The sequence below is a fragment of the Mustelus asterias genome, chromosome 10, assembly GCF_964213995.1.
Source record: "Mustelus asterias chromosome 10, sMusAst1.hap1.1, whole genome shotgun sequence".
Lineage (NCBI taxonomy): Eukaryota > Metazoa > Chordata > Chondrichthyes > Carcharhiniformes > Triakidae > Mustelus > Mustelus asterias.
The window spans coordinates 35519802-35546603 of record NC_135810.1 but is presented as its reverse complement, the minus strand read 5'-3'; the positions used below and the strand labels follow the sequence as shown (position 1 = coordinate 35546603).

Sequence of the window (26802 nt, the reverse complement as noted above, 5' to 3'; positions counted from 1 at the left end):
TATCTTGTACCAGGTTCATGTAGAAATAACAACATGCTGAGAGAAAGAGACTAACCTCCAGTATTCACGTTCAATTTCTTAGTAGCAGTGATAACAAAACAGCTGAATGGATTTTCTGTTTTCAAGATGGCAGAAATAGAGAGGAAGCATGACATCAATTTTATAATTGTGAATGCACAAAACAAGGTATTGGCAAAAATACCATGGCTTAGATTCACTGGGGGAATCCTACCAAAAAATGGCAGTGTGTTACTTCCGACAAGAAAACTGGCATGTTTCTCTCTGGAGAAACAGGCTGGTTTTGTCTTCAGATCTTATGACATTGTGCTTAAAAAACAATGAAAGGGGCATGTTTCATACCATTATTCGGGGGATGCCCTGAAGGTATAATTCTGCCCCCCCCCCCCCCTTGCCCCAGCTCACCCTCAACTGGGGTCAGCACTTCTCTGCCTCTCTCCTCCCCAACATACAGTCTGAGCCAGTACCTGCCTATGTCAGGGCGAACCTGTGGTAGTCGACATCTTGCAGATATCTGGCGTGGGGGCTGGTTAATGATATTACAATTTATTTAAATGCCCCTTATGAGTGTGAACCTGATGTCGCTGGCAGGGAAGATCTGAAATTGCGACCTCACTGGCGAGATCTTCGGAGTCTTGAGCTTTTGCCAGCATTTGCACAGACAGCGAGCATGGGCTTAAGATCACCCTGCACGCCCAGATCCCTCTATGTTAATGTTCCTAAGGATTCTGCCATTTACAGTACAATTCACACCTAAATTTGTTCTTCCAAAATGTATCACCTCGCATTTGTCTGAATTAAACACCATCTGCCATTTCTGTGCCCAAGTCTCCAATCTATCTATATCTTGTATCCTCTGATGATCCCCAGCACTATCAGCAACTCCACTCACATACCACCCATTATTTTCCTACGGATCATTTATATATACTACAAACAGGAGGTCCCAGCACTGACCCCTGTGGAACACCACTGCATTCTAAAACCACCCTTCCACTGCTACTCTGTCTTCTATGACCAAGCTAGGTCTGTATCCATCTAGTAAGAAGTCTCACAACACCAGATTAAAGTCCAACAGGTTTATTTGGTCGCAAACGGGTTCATGTCAAACTATCTGTAACCCCCACGACTTGCCTGGACTTGCAAAATCTCACTAACTGTCCTGTCTGGAGACAATACACATCTCTTTAACCTGTGCTTAATGCTCTCTCCACTCACATTGTCTGTACCTTTAAGACTTCATTGGCTGTAAAGACTCGCATTCCAATCATTATTCTGTAACCAAATAAACCTGTTGGACTTTAACCTGGTGTTATGAGACTTCTTACTGTGTTTATCCCAGTCCAACACCGGCATCTCCACACTGTATCCATCTAGCCAGCCCACCCGAAAACCATGTGATTTTAGTTTTTGTACCAGTCTGCCAGGTGGGACATTATGTGGCGATGCCGGCGTTGGACTGGGGTGAACACAGTAAGAGTTTTAACAACACCAGGTTAAAGTCCAACAGGTTTATTTGGTAGCAAATACCATTAGCTTTCGGAGTGCTGCTCCTTCGTCAGATGGAGTGGAAATTACATCTATACATTTCCACTCCATCTGATGAAGGAGCAGCGCTCCGAAAGCTAATGGTATTTGCTACCAAATAAACCTGTTGGAATTTAACCTGGTGTTGTTAAAACTCTTAACGTGGGACATTGACTGATGCCTCACTAAAGTCCATGTAAACTACATCCACAGCCCTTCTCTTCAAAAAACATAATCAAGTTGGTGAGACAGACCTTTCCCATACAAAACCATGCTGCCTATCACTAAGTAGTCCTTTCTCTTCCAAATATATCCTTTCCTTCAGTATCTTCTCCAAAAGCTTACCCACCACAGACGTCAGGCTCACCAACCTTATAATTTCCTGGATTATCTCTGCTTCCTTCTTGAAACAAGGGAATAAAATTGACTTTTACGAATCCTCTGGAACCTCACTTTGATTTGATTTATTATTGTCATATGTTTACAGTGAAAAGTATTGTTTCTTGCGCACTATACAGACAAAGCATATTGTACATAGAGAAGGAAGGGAGAGAGTGCAGAATGTAGTATTGCAGTCATAGTTAGGGTGTGGAGAAAGATCAACTTAAAATGAGGTAGGTCCATTCAAAAATCACAGGAAAGAAGCTGTTCTTTGGTCGGTTGGTACATGTCCTCAGACTTTTGTATCTTTTTCTCAATGGAAGAAAGCAGAAGAGAGTATGTCCGGGTGTGTAGGGTCCTTGATTATGCTGCTGCTTTGCCGAGGCAGTGGGAACTGTAGACAGAGTCAATGGATGGGAGGCTGGTTTGCATGATGGACTGAGCTTCGTTCATGACCCTTTGTAGTTTTTTGTGGTCTTGAACAGAGCAGGAGCCATACCAAGCTGTGATACAACCAAAAAGAATGCTTTCAGTGGTGCATCTGTAAATGTTGGTGAAAGTCGTAGCGGAGAGCCGCATGTGTAGTCAAAGAGGATGTGAAGATATCTGTTATTCATTGCCTCCCGCAGTAACCTGGGATAGACAACACTTCCTTCTTCGATATACTTACATTCCCTGGAGCGTCCTATCCCTGACCTCAAGATCCGTTGTGTCCTTCTCCTTGGTAAATACCAATGCAAAGTATTCATTAAGGATCTCACCCACTTGCTGTGCCTCCATGCACAACTTCCCTCCATTTTTTCCTTGAGTGGGCCTACTCTTTTTCTTGCTACCCTCTTGCTCCTAATATATGCATGATAGGCCTTGGGATTCTCCTTCATCCTGTTTGCTAAAGACATTTCATGGCCCCTTTTAGCCCTCCTAATTCTGCATTTACGTTCCTTCCTACTTTCACTATACTCCCCAGGGCTTTGTCTGTTTTTAGTTGTCCAGACCTATCGTATGCTTCCTTTTTTCCTTTAGACGAAGCTTACAAATTCACTTGTCAACCATGGTTACCGAATCCTGTCATTTCTATCCTTAATTTTTGCAGGGACATGCCTGTCCTGCACTTCAATCAACTAGCCTTTAAAAGCCTCCCACATACCAGACATAGATTTTGCCTTCAAATAGCCAATCCCAAACCACATTCAGCTGTTCCTGTCTAATTTGGATGTAATTGGCCCTCACCCAATTAAGCACCTTCACCCAAGGGCCACTCTTGTCCTTCGCCATGACTACCTGATATCTGATGGAATTATGGTCGCTAAGCCCAAAATGCTCCCCCACCAAAACATCGATCGCCTGGACTGGCTCATTCCTCAACATCAAGTGAGTATGGCCTCTCCCTGTGTTGTCAGCATACTGTATCAAAAAGCCCTCCTGGAAACATCTAACAAATTGCTCTCCATCCAAATCAATATAGTCCCAGTCTATATGGGGGAAGATAAAGTCACCCACCACAACTACCCTGCTTTATTTCACACCTTTCTAGTATCTGATGACACATTTGCTCCTCTGTTCCCTGTGGGTTCTTGGGAGATCTATAGTACACTCCCAACATTATGATTTCGCCCTTCCTATTCCTGAGCTCCATCCATAATGCCTCACTATAATATCCCTCCAATGTGTCCCCCCTCAACGCAGCTGTGAAGTGCTCCCGAATCAGCAATGCAATTCCCCCAACTACAAGGATATCCTGGAATGTTAAGCTGTCAGTCCTGTCCCTCCTTTAACCATGTCTCCGTAATTGCAATGATATTACAATTCCATGCAGTAATCCAGGCTCTCAGTTCATCTGTTTTACCTGTTATGCTTCTTGCATTGAAACAAATGCACTCCAACCTCCAGTCCCACCAAGCCCCGCAACTTCCCTCTGCCTGCTCTTACTCTGCGCTATGTTTATCTCTGTCTCATTTTCTTCCTCAGTCCCTACGTTACTGGCCTGCTGTTCCGGTTCCCACCCCCTGCCGCACTAATTTAAACCCTCCCAAACAGCAATAGCAAACCGTGCCCCTCCAGTTCAGATGCAACCCATCCTTGTACAGGTCCCACTTTCCCCAGAAGACATAGAAACATAGAAAAACTACAGCACAATACAGGCCCTTCAGCCCACAAAGTTGTGCCGAACATGTCCCTACCTTAGCAATTACTAGGCTTACCTATAACCCTCTATCTTACTAAGTTCCATGTACTTATCTAAAAGTCTCTTAAAAGACCCGATCGAATCTGCCTCCACCACCGTTGCTGGCAGGCCATTCCACGCACCCACCACCCTCTGAGTGAAAAACTTACCCCTGACATCTCCTCTGTACCTACTCCCCAGCACCTTAAACCTGTGTCCTCTTGTGGCAACCATTTCAGCCCTGGGGAAAAGCCTCTGACTGTCCACTCGATCAATACCTCTCAACATCTTATACACCTCTATCAGGTCACCCCCTCATCCTTTGTCTCTCCAAGGAGAAAAGGCCGAGCTCACTCAACCTATCCTCATAAGGCATGCTCCCCAACCCAGGCAACATCCTTGTAAATCTCCTCTGCACCCTTTCTATGGCTTCCACATCCTTCCTAATGAGGCGACCAGAACTGAGCACAGTACTCCAAGTGTGGACTGACCAGGGTCTTGTATAGCTGCAACATTATCTCACGACTCCTAAACTCAATTCCTCGATTGATGAAGGCCAGTACTACATACGCCTTCTTAACCACAGCCTCAACCTGCACAGCTGCTTTGAGGTAAACATCCCAGTGATCCATATATCGAAAGCCCTCCCTCCCACACCAGCTCTTTAGCCACATGTTCAAATGCACTGTCTCTCTTCATAGAATCATAGAAACCCTACAGTACAGAAAGAGGCCGTTCGGCCCACCGACCACAATCCCACCCAGACCCTATCCTCATGTCCCTACATATTTACCCACTAATCCCTCTAACCTACGCATCTCAGGACACTAAGGGCAATTTTAGCATGGCCAATCAACCTAACCAGCACATCTTTGGACTGTGGAAGGAAACCGGAGCACCCAGAGGAAACCCACACAGACACGAGGAGAATGTGCAAACTCCACACAGACAGTGACCCAAGCCAGGACAGTGACCCAAGCTTTTACCTACTTGTCCACCTACAGTGCCTTTTTTTTGGTTAGAGAAGGAGGGAGGGAAATGCAAATGTAGTGTCTCGGGCTTAACTGCTCCTTGGCACCAGTTCTTCCAATACCGACTGTTCAGGTCGAGGTGACTGAGCCAACTTCTCCCAGAATGCTCCTCTGCCGCCTCTGTTGCATGTTCTTCCTTCTGTTTATCACTGGAGGGATTCTTCTGTTATCCACTGTTCAGTTGAGGTGATTGAGCCAACCTCTCCCAGAATGCTCCTCTGCCACCTCTGTTGGATCTTTTGATTGTCACACTGGTGGGACTGTATTATAGAACCCCCCCCCCCAGTTAGAATCTCTCACTAATACCACCCCCACCAATAGGGTGGTATTAGTGAGAGATTCTAATTTCCCCAGTATTCACTGGGCCATCAAATAGGCTGGACAGGATGGACTTTGTTAAATGTGTCCAAGAAAGCTTCCTGAATCAATATGTAGAGGACCTACTCGGGAGGGTGCATCACTGAACCTCCAAGGTGGGGCAAATGACTGAAGTGTCAGCCGGGAAGCACTTTGGGTCCAGTGACCATAACATTATTAGTTTTAAAATGGTTATGGAAAAAGATAGGATGGGGCCACAGGTTAAGGTCCTAAACTGGAGCAGGGCCAATATTGGGGCATTAGGCAGGATCTAGTAGAGGTCAGTTGGGTGACTCTGTTTGAAGGGAAAGGTACAAATGGCAAATGGGAGGCTTTTAGAAGTGTGATATCAAGAGTCCAGGAGCAATATGTTCCTGTTAGGGTGAAAGGAAAGGCTAGCTGATGAGGGATTTGAAGCTCTAGTCAGGAAAAAGAAGGAAGCATACATTGGGTTTAGGCAATTGGGGACAAGTGTATTCCTTGATGACTATAAAAAGTGTAAGAATACACTTGAGAGGGAAATCAGAAGGGCAAAAATAAGGTATGAGACGGATCTTGCAGGTAAGGTTAAAGAAAATCCCAAGAAGTGCGATAGCTATATTAACACTGAAAGGGTGGCTAAGGAGAGAATAGATCTCCTTAATGATCAGCATGGCCGTCAATGGGTGAGATTTTTACTGACTATTTCTCCTCAATGTTTACTGAGGAGAAAATTATCGGTACTAAAGAAATAAGGGAAACATGATGTCTTGGGCCACATGCATATTACTAGGAAGGAGGTATCTGCAGCCTTAAAGTGCATTAAGGTGGATAAATGCCCTGGGCCTCATCAAATGCATCGTTAAATCTTGTCGGTGGCGAGGGAAGAAATTGCAGAGACCCAAGCAGAGATACTTGCTTCATCTCTTTCCACTGGTGAAGTTCCAAAAGACTGGGAGATGGCTAATGTTGTTCCATTGTTTGGAAGGGTAACAAAGACAAGCCAGGGAATTACAGGCCGGTGAGCCTGACATCAGTGGTATGTAAGTTACTCGAGGGGATTCTGAAGGACAGGATCTACCACTATTTGGATAACCAAGATCTGATTAGGGATAGTCAGCCTGGCTTTGTGCATGGGAAGTCATGTCTGACGAATCTTTCAGAGTTTTTCAAAGAGGTAACCAAGAGAATGGATGAGGGTCGGGCAGTAGATGTTGTCTGTATGGACTTTAGCAAGGCCTTTGACAAGGTCCCGCATGGCAGGCTAGTCTGGAAGGTTAGGTCGCATGGGATCCAGGGAGAGCTAGCAAATTGGATTCAAAATTGGCTTGATGGTAGGAAGGAGGGGGTGATGGTCCAAGGTTGTTTCTTAGGCTGGAGGCCTGTGACTAGTGGTGTGCCTCAGGGGTTGGTCTTGGGACCCTTATAATAAGTTATTTATATAAATGATTTGGATGTGAATGTAGAAAGCATGGTTAGTAAGTTTACGGATGATATTAAATTAGGAGGTATCGTTGATAGCGAAGAAGGTTATCAAAAATTACAGGGGGATCTTGATCAGTTAGGGAAGTGGGCTGAGGAATGGCAAATAGATTTCAATACAGATAAGCGTGAGGTGTTGCATTTTGGAAAGTCAAACCAAACCAGGGCAGGACTTGGACAGTGAATGGTAGGGCCCTGGGCAGTGTTGAAGAACAGAAGATCTAGGAGTACGATTACATAGTTTGAAAGTGGTATTACAGGTAAACAGGGTGATGAAGAAGGCGTTTAGCACATTGACCTTCATCAGTCAGGAGTATAGGAGTTGGGATGTAATGTTACAGTTGTATAAGTCATTGATGAGGCTGCACTTGCAGTATTGTGTACAGTTTTTGTCGCTCTGTTATAGGAAAGATATTGATAAACTGGAAAGAGTGCAAAGAAGATTTATGAGGATGTTGCCTGGACTAGTGGACCTGAGTTATTGGGAGAGTTTGGCCACTTTATTCCTTTGAATGTAGGAGAATGAGGGATGACCTTGTTGAGGTGTATAAAATCATGAGGGGCATATAGAGGATGAATGCACATAGTCTTTTTCCCAGGGTAGGGGAATTGAAAACTAGGGGGCATAGGTTTAAGGTGAGACAGGAAGATTTAAACGGGACCTGAGGGGCAACTTCTTCACGCAGAGGATGGTGCATATATATAATGAGCTGCCAGAGAAAGTGGTTGAGGCAGATACAATAGCAACATTTAAAAAGTATTTGGATAAGTACATGGATGGGAAGGATTAGAGGGATATGAGCCAAATGCAGGCATATGGGACTAGCTGAGGGGGCATCATGGTCAGCATGGACCTTTTGTCCAAAGAGTGTGTTTTCATGCTATATTGCTCTATGACTCTAACTCCTTTTCTGTGCCATGATGACTTGGAAATATATCGCCATTCCTTGGCAGTCGCTGGGTCAAAATCCTGGAATTCCCTCACTAATGGCATTGTGGGTCAACCCACAGCACATTGACTGCAGTGATTCAAGAAGGCAGCTCACCACCACCACCTCAAGGGCAATTAGGGATGGGCAATAAAATGCTGGCCCACCAGCGATGCCCATGTCCCACAAATGATTTTTTAAAAAAAGTCCCCATAGTCCTCTCTTTCTTGATCCATCAAATCTTTATCCACCTCCACTTTAAATATTTCTAACGATCCAAAATGCACCACCCCTTTGGGCAAAGAGTCCCAGAGTTTCACCACCCTCTGCAAGAAGAATTGTACCTTGTCCCCTTGTTTGAGACACTCGCTGGTGAAAACATCTCACCATCTACCTTGTCAAGGTCCATCAGGATCTTGTATGTTTGAATACGTTCACCCCTCAGGAGGCATGGTTAGTAAGTTTGCAGATGACACCAAGATTGGTGGCATAGTGGACTGTGAAGAACGTTATCTCGGATTGCAATGGGATCTTGATCAATTGGGCCAGTGTGCTGACAAATGGCAGATGGAGTTTAATTTAGATAAATGCGAGGTGATGCATTTTGGTAGACTGAACCAGGGCAGGACTTGCTCAGTTACTGGTAGGGCATTGGGGAGAGTTACAGAACAAAGAGACCTAGGGGTACAGGTTCATAGCTCCTTGAAAGTGGAGTCACAAGTGGACAGAGTGGTAAAGAAGGCATTCAGCATGCTTGGTTTCATTGGTCAGAACACTGAATACAGGAGTTGGGACATCTTGTTGAAGTTGTACAAGACATTGGTAAGGCCACACTTGTAATACTGTGTACAGTTCTGGTCACCCTATTACAGAAAGGATATTATTAAACTAGAAAGAGTGCAGAAAAGATTTACTAGGATGCTATCGGGACTTGATGGTTTGAATTATAAGGTGAGGATGGATAGACTGGGACTTTTTTCTCTGGAGCGTAGAAGGCTGAGGGGTGATCTTATAGAGGTCTATAAAATAGTGAGGGGCATAGATCAGCTAGAAAGTCAACATCTTCTCCCAAAAGTAGGGGAGTCTAAAACTAGAGGGCATAGGTTTGAGGTGGGAGGGGAGAGATACGAAAGGGTCCAATGTTTTCACAGAGGATGGCGAGTGTTTGGAACAAGCTACCAGAAGTAGTAGTAGAGGCGGGTACAATTTTGTCTTTTAAAAAGCATTTAGATAGTTACATGGGTAAGATGGGTATAGGGGATGTAGGCCAAATGCGGGCAATTGGGACTAGCTTTGGGTTTTAAAAAAAAGGGCAGCATGGACAAGTTGGGCCGAAGGGCCTGTTTCCATGCTGTAAACCTCTATAACTCACTGTTCTAAACTCCAAGGAATACAGACCCAGATTATTTTGGCTCTCTTGGTTGGACAGCACTCTATCCAGGAATTAGCCTGGTGAATCTCCTTTGGACTGCATGCAATATGTTACCATATACATTTTTGGATAAGAGGACCAAGACTGTATGCAGTATTCCTGGTGAGGCCCCACCAACACGCTACACCATTGCAACAAAACCTCCCCATTTTTTAACTGACGCTTTTTTCAATAAAAGCCAAACTGCCATTTTCTTTCTTAACTACTTGTTGCACCTGCCTGCTAGCTTTTTGTAATTCATGTACTAAAACACTTGGATCCCTCTGTACTTCACTACTTGCAGTCTCTGTCAATTTAGATAATCTGCCTTTTGATTCCTGCTACCACAGTGCATGACCTCACACTTCCCCACATTTAAACTCCATTTGCCAGGTTTTTGCCGAGTCAATATCTTCATCATGACATGCCCTTTCACCTATCTTCATATCATCGGCAAATTTGGAAACTGTACATTCTGTTCCTTCCTCTAGGGTATTAATTTAAATAGCGAATAATTGTGGGCCAAGAACTGATCCCTGCGGTATTACATCTTTACACTCTGAAAAGGACCCATTTATTCCAATTCTCTGACAGCCAGTTTTCAATCCATGCTAACACACTTCCTCCAATTGCTGATGAGACCTACTAAAAGAGCAAATAGAGATTGCAGTTAAGGTATCAAGTTATTAAAGCCAAGAAAGTGTTGGCAGTATGGGATGGGTGTTCTGGCACTTAAGGATGGTTGTTGGAAGTCAATCATTTCAGTTCCAGGATATCTACGCAGATGTTCCTCAAGTTAGTGTCTTAGACCCAACCATCTTCAACTGCTTCATGTCTTTAGCTGCTTCATCAATGACTGTCTCTCGATCAAAAGGTCAGAAATATGGATGTTGTTCAGCACCTTTCGCGACTCTTCAGATACTGACACAGTCTGTGCCTGTGTGCAGCAAGACCTGCACAACAGTCATGTTTGCTCTGATATGTGGTGGGTAACATTGCCTGGCACTTGTATGGTGCAAATGATCAAGGAGAGAGAATGTAACCATCTCCCCTTGACACACCATTACCATTGCTGAATCCCTCACTATCAACATCCTGCAGATTACCATTGACCAGAAACTGAATTCGAACAGCCACCCAAATACTGTGGCTACAAGAGCAGGCTAGAGGTTGGGAATTCTGCAATGACTAACTCCCCTTCTGAAACTCCAAAGGCTGTCCAGAATCTGCCAATCAGGAATGTAGAATACTCTCCACTTGTTTGGATGACTGAATATCCATGAGCATTGAATAAAACTATCCAGAACACAGCAGCTTGACTGGGACCTCATTTATTGCCTTAATCTGTCTCCAACACTGACACACACGGCAAGATCTAGCGGCCTCAATTGCTGTGGGTGCAAATCCCATTATAGCCGCTAAATGCCAAAAGGGATGTGATCACGGTATGAACCTAATTTACATAATTTTAAATACATTTTAATAGGGTCCAGCCACTTTAAGTACCCCCCCCCCCACCCCCCAGCGAAGGGTGTAAGTGTCCCCCGAAGCTTCATATGGAGGGAGATCCTCAGGGTCAATGTGGAGGTTGGGGCAACTTACTTTAAATGCAGATTGGATGCCCTTTAAAGATGCCCCCCACACATTTTATGCACTAAGTACCAGAAAATCTGCTCTGAAAATGTAGCGATTTTTGAGGTGGGGGGAGGGTGAATGGGAGGTGGGGGCGATCAGCCGAGGTGGAGGTGAACAGAGTCAGCGTTCAGCTGGAGTTTGGGGGGGGAGGCGATGTCACTCCCCTGGACAATGTCCCAATGCACTGTTGTACATAGTGCATTGGGAGATTGTGCGCAATAGTGCCCTCTGTCAATCAGCAGCTGGCTGTCCAGCGTGAATAGTCTCCATCCACTCTCCCTACTCATTTTTTTCCAAGTGACATAACCATAGAATCATACAGTGCAGAAGAGACCGTTCGGTCAATCAAGTCTGTACCAACACATGAAACACCTGAACTCCCACCTAATTCCATCTACCAGCACTTGATCCATAGCTTTGAATGTTATGATGTGCCAAATGCTCGTCCAGGTAATTTTTAAAGGATATGAGGCAACCCGCCTCTACCACCCTCCCAAGCAGCGTATTCCAGACCGTCACCATCCACTGGGTAAAAAGGTTTTCCCTCACATCCACCCAAAGCCCCTTCCCCTCACCTTGAATCTCTGTCCCCTTTTGACTGACCCTTCATCTAAGGGGAACAACTGCTCCTTATCCACTCTGTCCATGTCCCTCATAATATTGTACACATCGATCAGGTCACCCCTCAATCTTCTCTGCTCCAACGAAAACAACCCAAACCTACCCAACCTCTCAACTTAAATGTTCCCTCCCAGGCAGCATCCTGGTGAATCTCTTCTGCACCCACAAAGAACAAAGAACAATACAGCACAGGAACAGGCCCTTCGGCCCTCCAAGCCCGCGCCACTCCCCGGTCCAGGATTGAATCCTGAATCCAGGATCCCCGCCCAATTTTCCAGCCTATCTACATACCAATATCCTATCCACCGAGCTGTCCCTCACAGCTACGATGCTTTGTTCATCACAACCTATTAACTCACCCCCACCCCCCCATTCCAGACCATGTGATCTCCAGGGAGAGGCGAAAACCCAGAGTGAAAACCCCAGGGCCAATATGGGGAAAAAAAATCTGGGAAATTCCTCTCCGACCCCCTGAGGCGATCGAAACGAGTCCAGGAGATCACACTGGCCCTGATCGGAAAATGCTTCCCAACCCTAGTCATTTCCACTTCCACGAACACCATATGAATTCCCTGCCCCCGAGACAGGTTCCCAACTATCCGCAGTCTCGCTCTGTACTGGCACCAGCAAGATGATCATAGAATGAAGCCTTGAAACGAGAAACAAGGAACAATTAGCCCGCGCCGCTCCCTGGTCCAAACTAGACCACTCTTTTGTATCCCTCCATTCCCACTCCGTTCATATAGCTGTCTAGATAAGTCTTAAACGTTCCCAGTGTGTCCGCCTCCACCACCCTGCCCGGCAACACATTCCAGGCCCCCACGACCCTCTGTGTAAAATATGTCCTTCTGATATCTGTGTTAAACCTCCCCCCCTTCACCTTGAACCTATGACCCCTCGTGAACGTCACCACCGACCCGGGGAAAAGCTTCCCACCGTTCACCCTATCTATGCCTTTCAGAAGTTTATACACCTCTATTAAGTCTCCCCTCATCCTCCGTCTTTCCAAGGAGAACAACCCCAGTTTCCCCAATCTCTCCTCATAACCAAGCCCCTCCATACCAGGCAACATCCTGGTAAACCTCCTCTGTACTCTCTCCAAAGCCTCCACGTCCTTCTGGTAGTGTGGCGACCAGAACTGGACGCAGTATTCCAAATGCGGCCGAACCAACGTTCTATACATCTGCAACATCAGACCCCAACTCTTATACTCTATGCCCCGTCCTATAAAGGCAAGCATGCCATATGCCTTCTTCACCACCTTCTCCACCTGTGACGTCACCTTCAAAGATCTGTGGACTTGCACACCCAGGTCCCTCTGCGTCTCTACACCCTTTATGGTTCTTCCATTTATCGTGTAGATCCTCCCTACATTATTTCTGCCAAAATGCATACTTCGCATTTATCAGGATTGAACTCCATCTGCCATTTCCTTGCCCAAATTTCCAGCCTATCTATATCCTTCTGTAGCCTCTGACAATGTTCCTCACTATCTGCAAGTCCTGCCAGTTTTGTGTCGTCCGCAAACTTACTGATCACCCCAGTTACTCCTTCTTCCAGATCATTTATATAAATCACAAACAGCAGAGGTCCCAATACAGAGCCCTGCGGTACACCACTAGTCACAGGCCTCCAGCCGGAAAAAGACCCTTCCACTACCACCCTCTGTCTTCTATGACCAAGCCAGTTCTCCACCCATCTAGCCACCTCCCCCTTTATCCCATGAGATCCAACCTTTTTCACTAGCCTACCATGAGGGACTTTGTCAAACGCTTTACTAAAGTCCATATAGACAACATCCACGACCCTTCCTTCGTCAACCATTTTGGTCACTTCTTCAAAAAACTCCACCAGGTTAGTGAGGCATGACCTCCCTCTCACAAAACCATGCTGACTATCGTTAATGAGTTTATTCCTTTCTAAATGCGCATACATCCTATCTCTAAGAATCTTCTCCAACAACTTCCCCACCACGGACGTCAAGCTCACCGGCCTATAATTACCCGGGTTATCCTTCCTACCCTTCTTAAATAACGGGACCACATTGGCTATCCTCCAATCCTCTGGGACCTCACCTGTGTCCAGTGACGAGACAAAGATTTGTGTCAGAGGCCCAACGATTTCACCTCTCGTCTCCCTGAGCAGCCTTGGATAGATTCCATCAGGCCCTGGGGATTTGTCAGTCTTTATATTCTCTAACAAACCTAACACTTCCTCCTTTGTAATGGAGATTTTCTCCAACGGTTCAACACTCCCCTCAGAGACACTCCCAGTCAACACATCCCTCTCCTTTGTGAATACCGATGCAAAGTATTCATTTAGGATCTCCCCTACTTCTTTGGGCTCCAAGCATAAGTCCCCACTTTTGTCCCTGAGAGGTCCGATTTTTTCCCTAACAACCCTTTTGTTCCTAACGTATGAATAAAATGCCTTGGGATTCTCCTTGATCCTGAGTTTGCACCCCTCCAGTGCAATCACATTTTTCCTATAATATGGCTCCCAGAAGTACACACACTGCTCTAACTGTGGCCTCACCAAAGTTCTAAAGAACTGCAACATGACTGCCCTGTTTTTGTATTCTGTGCCTTGATTGTTAAAGGCAAGTGTCCCATATGCCTTTTTCACCACCCAACCAACATGCTGTTCTGTCTTCTGAGATCTGTGGGCGAACGTACCAAGGTTACTTTGTTCCACAGAACTTCCTAGTGTCATGCCATTCATTGAGTAAGAGCTTCTGAGAATGATTCTATCCTGTTTTCACGCTTATTCGGTACTTAAGATATTTTTGGTAAGATCGCCCTTGTTGTTTTTCTGTCAGACCCTGACACTTGCATTTTTTTGGGAAAATTCCACCCATACCAGCAATGGTACCATAAATAAATATACTGCAGCTGTTCATCAGCTTTGCACCTTCAAAACTCACAATTTCTACTACCTAAGAAGGACAAGGGCAGCAGACACATGGGGACACCCTCACCTGAAAGTTCACCCCAAGCCAGTCACCATCCTGACTTGGAAATATATCACTGTTGATTCGTTGTCTCTGGGTCAAAATCCTGGAATTCCCTCCCTAACTGTGGATGTACTGACAACATGGATTGCAGCAGCTCAAGGAACCATCTCCCCACTACTCTCAAGAGCAGTTAGGGATGGGGAACAAATGTTGATCTCATGAACAAGCCCCTCATCCTGTGAAAAAAATAAGCAAGGAGGCAAAACCTTGTTTGGTCACGGAAAAAAATCAGCAAATTCTGTTTATTTTTGCAGTAAATTGTAAATGTAAGCAGCTGAATTTTCTATTCAGTGCATATGTTTCTTCCTAACAGCCAGTTGACCTCTGTGAAACAACAGATCAAGTTCAGATATGGTAATGGCCCTCTTAAACTCAACTTGTTGCTATGAAAGTTCCTCTATTTGATGGTAGAAAAATGATAATCACTTAACTTGATTTTGCTTATTTTGCTTCATGCTTTTACTAGACAGCATTTGGAAACAAATTAAGCGTTTTGGCTTTGCTTTGGATTTGGTTCTCATGGAGACCATAAGACATAGGAGCGGAAGTAAGGCCATTCGGCCCATCGCATCCACTCCACCATTCAATCATGGTTGATTTCAACTCCATTTACCCGCTCTCTCCCCATAGCCCTTAATTCCTCGAGAAATCAAGAATTTATCAATTTCTGTCTTGAAGACGCTCAACGTCTCGGCCTCCACAGCCCTCTGTGGCAATGAATTCCACAGACCCACCACTCTCTGGCTGAAGAAATTTCTCCTCATCTCTGTTCTAAAGTGACTCCCTTTTATTCTAAGGCTGTGCCCCCGCGTCCTAGTCTCCCCTGCTAATGGAAACAACTTCCCTACGTCCATCCTATCGAAGCCCAGACCAGGTGGTCTGTGCAATTAGCTTAGAGCTGTAGATTTCTTTTTCATTGGAACTTTGGTTGCTGGAGCTTTCTGCACTTTTTCAATTTTTCAGTCCCATTTCTTCTTATGAAGAACTGCGGTTTGCTATGATTATCTTGGTGTTAAAATGAGCCCGACAAACTCCAGAAAGTGTGAAATCTGCACAAACCTCTGAAATTTCATACAAAATATGAGTAATCTTCGTAAAATCTAGAGATTTACTGTCACATTAAAATACTAATGTTTTCTTTTTTCACGATTAGAATTGGTTTCATCTTTGTTGTAAATGCTGATGAGAAAGTTGATGGCAATCAAGTTGCAGGAGTTGCTCTTCTGAGGGCCTTTAACTTCATAGGAGAAGATTCTGAACTTTCCCATGCATTTTCTTCAATAGTAGCAGTGAGTATGGAAAGGATTATTCTATGATGATTCTATGATTAATATGATTAAATCGTAACACTGCATGATAAACTCATTTACATAGAGCAGCTGTAATTCCCACTGGTGTGACATCTCACTGAAAAGGTGGTTAATGCAAGTGTTGCGAAGTTGAGTTCGTGAAGTTGGAATTTGATGTTGATAAAAATGCAAAAAAATGTAAAAATGCTAGCGAGAAGAAACATTGCATGGTCCCTTTAAAAGCTGCTGTTTGTTTCAGTGCTTGGAGATTTAAAATGCAAAGTACACACTGAGTCCAAGCTGAAACATTTTGTATCAAAAAGTCAAGCAGTAGTGTTGACAAGACAACCTGTTTTTTAAGCTTTACCCAATCAATTTAAAACAGGCACTCGGCTACCAAGAACCTATAAGATGTGAATTTGATGATGTTGACAACATCAGACCAATCCTATTGTAGGAAAATTGATAGGTCATCACAGGTATAAAAGAGCGTGCAGGGGAGAAAAAGAGCTGCCACCTCAAGTCTCAAGGGCGCGAGCAGCTGTCCACTCTGTCAGTTTCAGATATCTCTTAAGAGAACGCACCATCTAACCAGCAAAAGGTACAAAATCATAAAGAACTTACAGACAGGGGAATCAAACGAGAAATTCCAGAAGATTCCAAAAAGCACAAAACCTGGTTTTATATTTTCTGAGAGTGACTGAATTCTATTTTTTTTTGGTGAATGAATGAGTATTGTATTTATTTGAATAGCATTCCATTGGAATCTTATTTTTTTCGGTATGTTACTTGTTTAGTTAAAGTTCCCTGTGCGTTAAATAAATAGTTGTGTTCATTTTAAAGTGTGTCAGGTATTTCTGTTAGTTAACCACTAAACGTTACCAAAGAACAGTTCACACCGTCCCACGCGCTTTTAACAGATTATGAGGCGAGGTATTCCTCTTTAGGGGATTCGGCGTGATGTCTCAAAAGAGACAACCTCCACATCATAACATAAGTGAGGGGGGACGATTGTGTACCAAATTCATTAATGATATTGAAATCCATTCAAATGCATGCTAATGTGCGTCCCACCCATTTTGGGCATGAAGCTATTTATGCCCAGAAACTGTGGTTGGTAAGATTGGAAGCAACGTGAAACCAGGCGCATTTCCATTTTTCCACTTCACATGCAATCTTACCACCTTGCCCAACAGGTGGGACAACATCATAAAATTGCGCCCCAAGTTTCATAATGTTTTGGACAAGTTAGGCAATGAAACCTTCCGGCACTCTGTCAGTTTTTATTTGACAGCTGGGAGCTTTGTGCCGGCAGAGGGGGAACAAAGCCTAAGTACAACGGGGAAGCCAGCTTCAGAGCACTTGGGCTGATCTATTGAACCAAGACCTCCTCCCAACTCCGTGGAAATTGAACACCACCCCCCACCTCCCACTGCATCATCAGCGGCATTGTCACCATCCCCCCCCCCTCCTGATTTGTCTCCTAGCGGGCCCCTGATATGCCTCCTCCCCGCTGCCTAAACTCAGGCCCCACCCCTTTGGACACTAAGTGTGCCGGGCACTGCCAGGTTGGCAGGTGGACACTGCCCGGCCACACCTCCGACCACCCAGAGGCTCCAATGGCCTCTGATCTACCCGCTGTGGCCATGGTGCATGCCAAAAACTGATGAGCGTCCTCCCGGACCGGCTTCCCCTGGCTCTCCGTTGCTTGTAGTTAGGCCTTCAGAATCTGAAATGAACACTGTGGATGAATCTGCAGCTACTCCTTTGTCTCCCGAGGAATGGAGTGAACCGGAAATCCAGCGCTCACGGTGGAAGAGACGAATGCCTGTTCAATGCACCCCCATCCAGTCCGGACACCGAGTTGGAGGAACCAGATCCGGTGTTGGAACGTCACGAGACCTATGAGAGACTGACCTCAATGAGGTCCATGTGGTTGGCCTCTTGGAGTATGAGCTCCCTGATTGAGGTAATGATTGTCTGCCCAATCAGGGTATCTCAGCTGCATGTATATATAATATATATACTGAGGAGTGTCAGTGCTACTGACACTTCGGATTCTGACTTTGTACCTGAAGCACTCTTGGGAGTTGAGATCAGTTTGTAAATAATGAGAATCTGGTTAACAGACACCTACCTCTGAGGAGTTATTTCAATTTTACAGCACTCGCAAAGGTGAAAAAAGGACTTCTTTGAAAATAATGTCAATTTGTAAGGAATAGTTAAGAAGTAACTGATAGTGTGCTTCATCATGTCATTGTGTCACACCAGATGTGAAATAGAAAACATTTTCATTTTTCAGTCGTGTTAACTGAGAACACAAATTAAGATATCAGTGGCAGGGTGACAAAGTGGTTAGCACTGCTGCCTCACAATGCCAGGTACCCAGGTTCAATTCCCAGCTTGGGTCACTGTCTGTGTGGGGCAAAGAAAAGTACAGCGCAGGAACAGACCCTTAGGCCCTCCAAGCCGGCACCGATCGTGATGCCTGCCTAAACTAAAGCCGTATGTACTTGGAGTCCATATCCTTCCATTCCCATCCTATTTATGTATTTGTCTAGTTGCCCTTTAAATGCCGCTTTCGTACCTACTCCCACCACCTCCCCGGGCAGTACGTTCCCCGTTGCAGACATTCATCACCCTCTGTGTAAAAAAAGAACTTGCCTCGCACATCTCCTCTAAACTTTTCCCCACGCACCTTAAACCTATGTCCCCTAGTACTTGAATTTTCTACCCGAGGAAAGAGCATTTGACTATCCACTCTGTCCATGTCACTCATAATCTCGTAAACCTCTATCAGGTTATCCCTCAACCTCTGTCATTCCAGTGAGAACAAACCGAGTTTATCCAACCTCTCCTCATAGCTACTACCCTCTAGACCAGCTAACATCCTGGTAAACCTCTTCTGTACCCTCTCCAAAGCATCCACATCCTCCTCATAGTGTGGCGACCAGAATTGTACACAATATTCCAAATGAGGCCTAACTAAGGTTCTGTACAGCTGGAACATGACCTGCCAATTTTTATACTCAATGCCCCAACCGATGAAGGCAAGCATGCTATATGCCTTCTTGACTACCCTATCCACCTGTGTTGCCACTTTCAGTGATCAGGACAAATGTGAGGTGATGCATTTTGGAAGCTCAAGTGCATGTAGGAATTATACAATTACCCTTGAGAGTTATCGGCAGAGGCAGAGAGATCTGGACGTACATCTCCACCGACCCTTGCTCTTACTGAGATACCTCTCAAGGAAAGAAGAAGAACTGGCTGTTGTAGGCTCCTTGGCAGACAAGACAATAACCTAGCCTCCAAAAGGGCAAAAACTGGCCCACATAAGCAATTTTTGGGGAAGAGATTATGGCACAGTTAAGAGGATGGATCTAGGAGTGGAGAAAAGGAAAATAAAGGTTATTGTTACTGCTTCAGTTATTTAAAAGGAAATGATTGACCAAATGTAACCATAAAGTGCACTGGGCTATTACTAAGGGTTCAAATAAAGGTAAATCTAGTGGATGGCCCCATCAGGACTGATGCGAACAGAGCCGAGGAGATTCTGTACTGAATGCGTCATTTTGGTGAAGACATCATTTTGCCAAACCAAATAAATTAAGTCAAATAAACTGAGGGACAAAGTAAAAGGGGCAGCCCCTTTAAAAAAAGGGGGCGGGAACCGTCCAAAGCAAAATAAACCAAAGTGTAAAGGAAACTTGAAACATCAAATCAAAATGTGATTAAAGGGGTCAATAATAGGCCCCAGCCCCTGTGAGATCCAATGGGCACAGAAGGCCTTGATGGTGCCCCTGGAATCCGCATGGTCCCTCTCCAGGGACACCCAGTCGCGAATGTAGCCACGCTAGAGGGGCAGACAGTTGGGTCGGACGACCCCCTTGGACGCCCGCTGCCTGGACCTGTTTATGGGGAGTCTGGTCAGGCCCAGGAGCAGGTTCACGAGGAGGTCCTCCATCTTTCCTGCCCCCATTCCATAACTCAGGAGCATAGGACTAAAGTGCAAACAAAACATCAATCAATGGTTTTTATGTAACAAAAAAGGGGGCAGCACAGTGCCACAGTGGTTAGTGCCATGAACCCGGGTTCAATTCCGGCCTCAGGTCACTATCTTTGTGGAGTTTACACATTCTGCCCATGTTGGTGTGGATTTCCTCCAGGTGCTCCGGTTTCCTCCCACAGTCCAAAGATGTGCGGGTTAGGTTGATTGGCCATGCTAAATTGACCCGAGTGTCGGGGGGATTTGCAGGATAAATATGTGGGGTTACGGGAATAGGGCCTGGGTGGGATTGTGGCCGGTGCAGACACGATGGGCTGAACAGCCTCCTTCTGCACTGTAGAAATTCTATGAGTGCAGCCTAAAACAGTGAACATAGATGTGGCCCACAGCATTATGGTGAAGACCATGCCCTTGAAACTCAGATTGATTGGCAGTTATTGTCGGATGAGAATAGTGGTTAATTCCTTAAAGAAAAGGAGCTGACATTTGTACCTGAGGAATTTCAGAACTTTGAGAGATTGGGTGGCTGAGATTAGTGGACTGCCTCATAAATTCATGATATCTGTCCTCGTTGTATCTAATATTTAATCCTCAATGTATTGCGTATTTAACCCAATATTCTGGCTTTAACAGACTGGGATTTCCAAATTGTGTGGAACTTGCCTGGGTTAGTCATGCTTAGCATATCAGGGAGTCCTTCATTAATACTTAAGCAATGAACCTGAAGAGCTTCAACCATGCCTAGGTGAGAAACCACTGCTACGGAACTGCTTTTGAGAGTGTATTCTCACTTGCTTGATAGAGGATTTCTAACTTCCGGGAATTTACTCTAATGCACTTCATTAACCTTGAGCTGCACTTCCCTGATGTAAGCCTTCACTCCAACATGGGGGTATACTATGCAGCCCTACTTTGGACCTCTGAAATGGAACAACATGAACAACAACATCAGCAGCACGTTTTTCTTCTCAGGACTGTGAGGATATGCAGAGATCCAATTCAAATCTGCTTGTTCCCAACACAGGGTCAAATCTCTTTGTGAACACCAGTGCCTCAGAGGGTGCAGGCTGTGTCTGATATCTGCAGTCACCTGGTGGGCATTATTGCTAGCATCCAGCAAGTTTGCTATTCCCGTCTCCATCAGTCTCTGCCCCTCCCCGAAGATCTGTTTCTCCCCTGCAAGGAGAGAAAACAGATGATAGAGAATCCGACTCATCCTCTCTCAACATACTGCTTTTCAACCAGTGCAATGGATAAGTTAAACAGATGAGGCAAAGCCCACTGACAGAACAAATGACCCACTATTGGCTTTCCTACTGCATGTGGATCTGATAGTGAGCATAATTTTATTCTAAAGTGATGTTGGTTCTGGCTTCATTTCTATTGCGTCTCATTGGTTTCTATTTTCTTTCCAATTCTCTTTTGAATGTCCTGATTCTTGCGGGAATGTATGCACTTGCATGTTTGGAGAGGAATGGGTTGGTACCGCTTCCAATTGCTGTCCTGACTTTGCCATGACATCAGTGCAGTTCATGATGCATTTATGATGGAATACCTACCCATGACCCTAAGAAAACACTTAATTGTTTCTGTGAGACTTCTGTTGTGGAATAACAAGAGATGGGTTATCACTTGAAGGGTGGAGCCAAGTACCATAACACTAGAAGCTTTGACCAACCAAGGGAATATAGAAGAGTTTGACTGAAACTGGAAAGGAGACTCCTCGTCCATCAGAAAAATTAAAGAACTCTGACCCCCACTGTCGCAGGGACTATTACCGCCAGGTTTCATTTTGTGGTTCCAGATAGCACCATTGGAGGGAAAAGTCACCTATGTATTTCCTTGAAGTGAACGAGGCAGGGCAATGGCAGCTTGCTGCAATCTCAGTTGTGGTGACGGGGCAGAAAAATTCAGGGCAGTGGTATACCTTCCTCCTTACCACTATTGTCATGACATGGGGATTACAATTGATCCTGTTTTTATTTGTACTCCAAATTTACACATCAGTAAATTGAGTTACTGGGTAGTAATGGAAAGCAGAGAACCTGGCTGATTTATTTTTCCTTCCGTAGTGAAAGTACACCCTTAATGAGATCATTGGTACCAGAATATTAATAAATGCTTGCCAAATCAGGAAATTGTTAAATATGCTACTCCAGAGTTAAATTGCATTATTGACTCATAGATTTTGATGACTTTTATGTGTGAATGTAATTAACAGAATAAAAGCAAAATTACAATTAATTAACACCATTCTCTATTCTTGCAGATATACAATCAAGTACAGGATGGAGAATCACTTACTGTGGACAATGTAATCAATTTTATGAAAAAAAAGTATCCACGGGTTAATGTTCAAAACATCTTGGGTGTTGATTCTGAATTTGATGACCAAAGGATGGTGAGAAGTATAAGTGCTGTTTTTAGTTATACTAATGTCTCTATCACTATGGGCTGGATTTAAAGGAAAGTCCCAAAGATGCAGTTTTTAATATGCTATGCGAGCACATCACAAGTTATAATTTTACGTCCTATGTTATCCCCATGGAGACAGTAAACCAACAGAATCGCATTTATTGAATGACCCCTCTATGAGAAAACCAATTGGAATAAAAATTACCTTACTTTAACAACCAAATCAAAAATAACATAATTAAACATGAATTGACAAATGCATTGGATTCAATTGCACATTAAAAAGAAACAATTGGTCACTGTCTGTGTGGAGTTTGCACACTCTCCTCATGTCTGTGTGGGTTTCCTCCGGGTGCTCCGGTTTCCTCCCACAGTCCAAAGATGTGCGGGTTAGGTTGATTGGCCATGCTAAAAAAAAATTGCCCTTAGTGTCCTGAGATGCGTAGGTTAGAGGGATTAGTGGGTAAATATGTAGGGATATGGGGGTAGGGCCTGGGTGGGATTGTAGTCAGTGCAGATGCGATGGGCCGAATGGCCTCTTTCTGTACTGTAGGGTTTCTATGATTCGAGCTTCCTCCTCCATTCAATATGATCACGGCTGATCCTCTACCTCAACACCATACTCCAGTGCTCTCTTCATATCACTTGATGCTTTTAGAGTCTAAAAATCTATTTCCTCCTCAAATATATTCAGTGACTGAATATGGATGGCACCGTGGTTATTGCTGCTGCTTCACAGCACCAGGGACCCAGGTTCAATTCTGGCCTTGAGTGACCATGTGTGTGGAGTTTGCACATTCTCCCTGTGTCTGTGTGGGTTTCCTCCGAATGTTCCAGTTTCCTCCCACAGTCCAGAGATGTGCAATTTAGGTGGATTGACCATGCTAAATTAACCTTTAATGTCAGGGGGATTAGCAGGGTAAATATGTGGTGTTACGAGGCTAGGGCCTGGGTGGGATTGTTGTCGGTGGAGGTTCAATGGGTCAAATGGCCTCCTTCTGCACTATTGGGATTCTATGACTTGGCCTCCACAGCCTTCGATGATTTGAGAATTTCACAAGTTCACCATTCTCTGTGTGAAGAAGTTTCTTCTCAGCTCAGTCCTAAGTGACTTACCCCATATCCAGAGACTGAGAGTCCTTGTTCTAAACCCTGCAGCCAGTGGAAACAACACCCCTACATCCAGCCTGTCTAATCCTGTCAGAATTCCATCTCATTTTTCTAAACTCCGATCAATACAGACCAAGTCAACCCAATCTCTCCTTGTACAACAATCCTGCCATTCTAGGAATCTGATGCAGCAGATACAGCAAAAATAGGTCCCACAGTTTTACTAAGCAGTCCAATCAAAACAGACAGCAAAAATATCAAGTGAAAAGTTCTTCAATGCTCTGAAGTTTGATAGAATTCCAGCTCCTTACCTTTGAGAATTTTTCTTGATCTTCAGCCAGCAACCCAACCCAAAATGCTTAGGCATCAACATGACACATGTCTGGAGAATCTCTGCTCTGGTCACACCTGTATTGGTGCTCTGGATCCATCAATGTTATCTTCATGTCACAAACAGCTGCAGAAACCTATTCACGATTCCTGGACCCAGCCTCCATGTTCTTTGGCCTATCTATTGCACCAGTAGCTCAAATGGCTCTTTGCATTTCTTCCTAGTTTCAACCAATGTCAGTTTCCCCAGAAACTTGACATTTTTGTTTCCATTTATGTTTGTTTTTTTCCTGGACAGTTGCAGCTCCAGTTTACCTTTCAGCCACCTGAAGGTTCAATCATAGAATCCCTATCATGCAGAAGAAGGCCATTTGACCCATCGAGTCTGCACAAACTCACTCTGACGGAGTGCCCTACCCAGGCCCTTTCCCCCACCATATCACTGTAACCCCACACATTTACCATGGATCCACCAAACCTTCTACTTTGGAACGTGAAGGGGCAATTTATCATGGCTAATCCACCTAACCTGCACATCTTTCGGACTGTGGGAGGAAACAGGAGCACCTGGAGGAAACCCACGCAGACACAGACAACTTGTAGACTCTACGAGAAAGTCACCCAAGGCTCGAATTGAACCCGGGTCCCTGGCGCTGAAGTAGCAGTGCTAACCACCGTGCCATCTGTTTCTCAAAAAATGCAAGGGTTGAAACCATGAACCCTGTCAAACCTAAACTTCCACTATTGTTAAATGCCACAAAAACATATTGGATCACAATGTTGTCAAGGAGGCAAATACTTCAGATATAATCCCTTGCAATCATCTAATGCTATAGGCATTACCATACCTGTCCAAGTTGTTAGCTGATTGCATCGTGCAAAGAACATTTCCTAGCAGTACATGTTGACTCTTAATTTCCAGGCAAGGTTTTATTTTTATTTTTCAGTAAGTTTAAAGATTTTTTTCTTACTTCTCTCCTGAAATACAGCCCAATGACTTGTGGCAGTTCTAAGGTACTTAGAATCATTGAATCCCTACAGTGCAGAAGCAGGCTGTTCAAACCATAAAGTCTGCACCAACACTCCAAAGAGCATCCACCCAGACTCTAACTCTGTAAGCCCACGTATTTATCCCTGGGCGGCTCTACTACCTCACAACGCCAAGGACCCGGGTTCGATTCCTGGCTTGGGTCGCTGTCTGTGCGGAATCTGCACGTTCTCCCATGTCTGTCTGGGCTTCCTTCAGGTGCTCTGGCTTCCTCCCATTGTCGGAAAGACATGCTGGTTAGTTGCATTGGCCGTGCTAAATTCTTGCTCAGTGTACCCAAACAAACATCGGAGTGTGGCGACTAGGGGATTTTCACAGTAACTTAATTGCAGCAAGCCTACTTGTAACAATAAATAAACTTTTAAAAACACTAATCTCCCTAACCCACACATCCTAGGACACTAAGGGGCAATTTAGCATGGCCAATCCATATAACCTGCACATCTTTGGAATGTGGGAGGAAACTGGAGCATCCAGAGCAAACCCGTGCAGACAGTGGGAGAATGTGCAAACTTCACACAGTCACCTGAGGCTGGAATTGAACCTGGGTTCCTGGCACTGAGGCCCCAGTGCAAATCACTGTGCTGCCCATACTTGCCCAAGTGCTGTTTGTCATGTATCCTACACAGAAGAGACAACAACCTAAAGGGTATTAAAACCAAGCCTGATCTTTTTCTCTGTGACATTCATGCATTTGTACTTTTCAGGAGTAGCAGCAAGACTGCATCAAGGAGTGGGGGAGTCCAGTTGATTTTCTTGTTTGCACCACATCCCCTCACTCATCCAAGAGGCTGACTATACTAATCAAATTATCGCTAAGATCAGTTTACTCAGCAGATCATGGGAAGTGGAACTTTTTGATCCAAAAGGTTCAAATCTAGAAGGAGCAGCGAATGTACTTACCTAGTCTAGTTGATCATTTTTACAATATTTGTTAAAATTAATAAAATAGCTTTGAACGTGAGCCAATGTTTTTGTACTGCTCACACTACAAGTGTCAAGCTGTCAGGTTAAGTATCATAGATGTAATAATTTTAAGATTTCTTTTGTTATATAGGGTAAATCCTATATTAATATCTGTCTCACTTCTGATTTGAATAGGCAGGAGCAAGCTTTTATGAAACCACTGGCTTGGGTTCACTGCCACAAGGTCTCTTTAATGGCATTCCCTTTAACATAGATGAGTTGGATCCTGACGAGTTGGAAACTATTATCCTTCAAAAGATGATGGATGCAGCAGGGTTTTTTCAGAAGGCAGTTTTCATGGTATGTTTTATATATTTTAAGTGTCATAATATGTGGTCGGTAGGTATAAGTCTGACTATCGATTCTTAAACTAGTTTTTCTAATTTCAGAACTCACTGGACAAGCACTGCATTACAGATGATTCTTATTTTTAAAAAGAGCCAAGGATGATTTGTCCAATTACAGAATTATAAAACTTAATTATCAGGAAACCTCTTTGAAACTAAAAATGAGTAGTGTGATGGATTATTTTAAACAACAAAGACCAACTAGTGATTAGCATCATGCTAATAGGATCAGCAGGTTATTTATTGAATTTCTTGAAGAAATCTATGGACCTGACAATGGGAATATATATCTGAGGCACCATCTTAAGAGCTTGTCCCACCCTTGGTTTGGTGAAGCAAGGTGTTAAGATTGCTTGTGAATCAACATTTCAGCAACGTACCTAGTTTCCCATTTTACCAGCTACTTTTTCCAGGTATGAACAGCTTTGTGCATTTGAATGCATTACATTAGAATTAGCGAGTGGCATGCAATCGTCCCTCCTCACTTACTTAATCTTAACTACTTTGTCGGTCAGATGTCACACTGGCGAAAATGTCAAATACTCCATATATATTCTATAGACTTCTGGATGAGTACATGGGAATTAATAGGATTGAGGGTTACAGGTAAGCCTATATATAAGCCTAGGTAGGTAGGGACATGATCGGCGCAACTTGTGGGCCGAAGCGCCTGTTTGTGCTGCATTTTTTAAATGTTCTATGTTCTAGAACATAGAAAAACTACAGCACAAACAGGTCCC

At 44.3% G+C, this 26802-nt stretch overlaps 1 protein-coding gene across 2 annotated transcripts in view; it reads left to right on the top strand.

Moving 5' to 3' along the window:
* The window catches only part of uggt2 (UDP-glucose glycoprotein glucosyltransferase 2), a 608113-nt gene that overhangs the window by 314246 nt on the left and 267065 nt on the right, over positions 1 to 26802 (top strand). For both annotated transcript variants that reach the window (XM_078221650.1, XM_078221652.1), the window contains 3 exons: positions 15702 to 15837; positions 22116 to 22247; positions 25851 to 26015. In XM_078221650.1, coding sequence (XP_078077776.1) covers positions 15702 to 15837; positions 22116 to 22247; positions 25851 to 26015 — 433 coding nt within the window. The remainder of the gene's footprint in view (positions 1 to 15701; positions 15838 to 22115; positions 22248 to 25850; positions 26016 to 26802) is intronic.